Source organism: Phragmites australis, chromosome 2, assembly GCF_958298935.1.
Source record: "Phragmites australis chromosome 2, lpPhrAust1.1, whole genome shotgun sequence".
Classification (NCBI taxonomy): domain Eukaryota; kingdom Viridiplantae; phylum Streptophyta; class Magnoliopsida; order Poales; family Poaceae; genus Phragmites; species Phragmites australis.
The window spans coordinates 626,568-629,898 of record NC_084922.1 but is presented as its reverse complement, the minus strand read 5'-3'; the positions used below and the strand labels follow the sequence as shown (position 1 = coordinate 629,898).

Sequence of the window (3,331 nt, the reverse complement as noted above, 5' to 3'; positions counted from 1 at the left end):
GCGGGGCAACCAATCATGCATGTGAAGGAAAGATCCTAGCTAATTAGTGCAAATCAATGCAAAGGCCCTAATTAACACGTGTTCCTTGAAACTGGAGTAACATGTTACACGTCGTGCGGCTCTTCTTCTCTTTCCCTCCCTGCATGCGCTAGCTAGTAGCTACGTACTGCGTCTTGCAGAGCACCAGATCGCCCAGGCGCCATGCAATGCAAGCATGTTGTAGATGACGCAGGTCACTGACCAACACTAGTCCTAGCTAGGTGCCATATATAGCTAGCGCTGGGATCGACTACACGTGCAGCACAGTCAATCCCGCGCTTCCTCTGCAGTCATCGGTCACCCACGACTGGTATGCCGCCGCTTCTCCACCCACACCGGCGACAGCACCGGCGTCGGCCCGACCAGCTCCTCCTCGTTGTCCTCCACGTCGTCTCTAACGGTCTCCCCATCGATCTTGCCTGCCATTATTTCGGGCTCCACTTCCTCCTCGCCGTCGTCGTCCTCGTCTTCGTCGTCCTCCTCCTTTGCCATCACCCGTATCCTCCACACCTTCACGCTCTTGTCCAGCCCGGCGCTGTAGACCACCATGCTGCCCTCCACCTCCCCGGCCTCGCCGCCGCCCACCGCAAGGCACCGCACCGGGCCTCGGTGCCCCTCGATCACGGCCAGGCACGTGTGGGCCGCGCCGCCGCCCTTCCCGTCCCGCCTCCACACGCGCATCGTTGCGTCCTCCGACCCGCTCACCACCACCCGCCCGCTGCAGCCGGAGGCCAGGCAGAACACCCCGAGCCGATGGCCCTTGAGGAAGCCCGCGTGCACCGGCCGCCCCGCGGTGGCCTTCTTGTCCCACACGTTCACGTAACCGTCCGAGGAACCGGCGTAGAGGAAGCACCTGCGCGTGGCGCCGGACACGGCGTGGCAGAGGGTCAGCGCGTTGACCGGGGACAGCTCAGAGCGGAGCACGATGATGAGGGTGTGCGCGGTGCCGCCGTAGACGCGGCGCCACATCTTGACAGTGCCGTCGGTGGAGCCAGTGAAGATGCAGCCGTCGGCCTCGTTGACGATCATGGCATTGATGGGCCCGTCGTGGGCGACGAAGGAGTCGACGCAGCTGCCATCGGAGAGCTTCCACGCCTTGACGGTGTGGTCGTGGGAGCCGGTGTAGAGGAGGCCCGCGACGGCGTGGAGCACGAGACAGGAGATGGTGTCGCGGTGGTGGTGCGGCCGCTTCTTGCCGAAGGGGAGGAGCGAGAGGCCGCCCTTGGACGGGAGCGTGGCAGCCTTCTTGGCGCGGATGTGGTCGCACACGGCCGTGGCGCACACCGTCCACACCCGGACGTGGTGGTCGCGGCTGTGGGACGTGACGAGAGTGCCCCCGCACGTGGCCAGCGCGGGCACGCGGCCGCGGCCCACGTCGAGGTACCCGCGGTTGAAGCACCCTGGCGCCGCCCACGCGCGGACCCGGCCGCTGTCGGACGCCGTGAACAGCACGCCCCGCGCCACGGCGAGCGCGTGCACGTCGCCGTCCAGCCGGTGCAGCGCGGCGAGGCAGTGGTAGATCGCGGCGGGAGAGGACGGGAACCTGAGCCGCCCATGGAGTGGCGACTGCACCCACGGTGAGCACGCGCCCGTCGCGTCCACCATGGGGACCTCCACCCGGGGCACCGAGGACATGCTGAGCCGCGCGGGCTCGGCCGCCTCGCGCGCCGGCGAGCGCCCTCCCGCGGCGCGCGCGTAGTAGTGGTGCACGGGCGTGTGCGCCCCGGGCCGCGCCTTGCGGTCCTCCTCGAGGAAGCTGAAGCTCTTGCGCCGCCCAAACTCCATGACGCGCGGATCGATCTACTATGCCGTCCCGGCCGGCTACGACTAGGAGTGAATTGAAGAAGGCACACGCCAGCCTAGCATGGCCGCATGTCAACAGACGTATAAATTGACATATAGATCGAAGACAGATCGTACGTGGGGATGATGGATGGATATCCGTGGAGGGGATGAGTAGTAATGGTACGTACCACGGCGCGCGCCATTACTCGATCGGGGGCGGGGCACAAGTAGTGTTAAGGAGCTGAGTAAATTAATGGCGGCAACGTGGACCGGCCGTAGCAAGATATGGGGGGATATTACATGCAGGTGGCGGCCCGCGCGTACTAGTTTGGGATCGAGGAGGATCTCGCGAGATCCGGCCCGCCGGCCGGCTTGCAGCTAGCAGTGGAGATCGACGAAGCTAGCTAACTAGCCCTAGCCGAGCTCCAACGACGCTAATGCAAAGTGCTCTGCTCGTACCGTCGTGCGTACGGTTGGCGCCAATGATGATGAGCACCTGCATGCAACTATGCAAGGCCCTGCAGCCGCATGCAACTCCATCAACCAACGGCACAGCTACAGCTACTAGCATGCAGCAGCGTCATATATATTGCCCGGGCACTGCGCGCCCTAGTGTATAAATGTACTCCGGCCGGTCTATTATAGTATTGAGCAGACATCATGTTGAAAGTGAAACAGTATATACTGTGCATATGTAATTCATTTTTAGTTTTCTCATCAGCTAGCTGCATTATATATATACAGTACTATTGTCCCTACACATATCGATCGAATTCATTTTGCGGCCGGCATGTGAAATCATCGTCACTGGTCACCATTCATCGACCACCATTGCATGCTGCCCCCCTGCCCGGTCGTAGAAATGAATACACGGATGGATCTCCATCGATCCGCGCATGCCTGAATTGGTTACCTGCAAACGATGGAACGAAAAGTATGGTGAGAATGCCCTAAATTAAATATCTTCTTTCATCAGTAGGATACACTCGATATATATGGAGATCAAAAACGAACGTCTGGGATGATGGTCGTTATATATATTCGTTTCTGATCTCCATGGCCTAGACATATATTGTTGGTGAGTTCGGATTCTGAGTCGAAAGTTTCAAATGTCGAGCTAAGTTAATTTGAAACTCATCCTGTTTCTTTATGCATGTGCAAGAGTGGATCCAAGGGAGGGCCGGGAGGGGCTCAAGCCCCATACCGGCTGTCACTCCTCTATAGCTCTCCTCCCCTTCATTTTTTAAGAGAGAGAAGAAGAGAGAAATGATACGGAGGAAGATGAGGAAGATCAGTCTCCTGTATGACTTCATTGCATGCGATGACCTCAAATGGCCAAAGCTAAATAATTAAGTTGGTTTCAAGCACTTAAAAAATATATAGCTAGAGTCACTTAAGCTTGTCAAATATCTAACTATGAGTTTTATACATATAAGGAGTATATCATATATGAACGGGATATATCATGTGTATACTTAACAACTCCGGATATTACGGAGCTAAATCT

General features: G+C 58.2%; 1 protein-coding gene across 1 annotated transcript; it reads right to left on the bottom strand.

Moving 5' to 3' along the window:
• Nucleotides 1-336: 336 nt before the first annotated feature.
• On the bottom strand, nucleotides 337-1,824 carry LOC133910271 (protein JINGUBANG-like). The gene has a single exon (XM_062352784.1). It carries the CDS (start codon nucleotides 1,822-1,824, stop codon nucleotides 337-339), a length of 1,488 nt encoding a protein of 495 aa, XP_062208768.1.
• Nucleotides 1,825-3,331: the final 1,507 nt, after the last annotated feature.

Excerpts from the sequence above, each read along its gene's own strand:
- LOC133910271 (XM_062352784.1), bottom strand. The coding sequence starts at position 1,824 with ATGGAGTTTGGGCGGCGCAAGAGCTTCAGCTTCCTCGAGGAGGACCGC.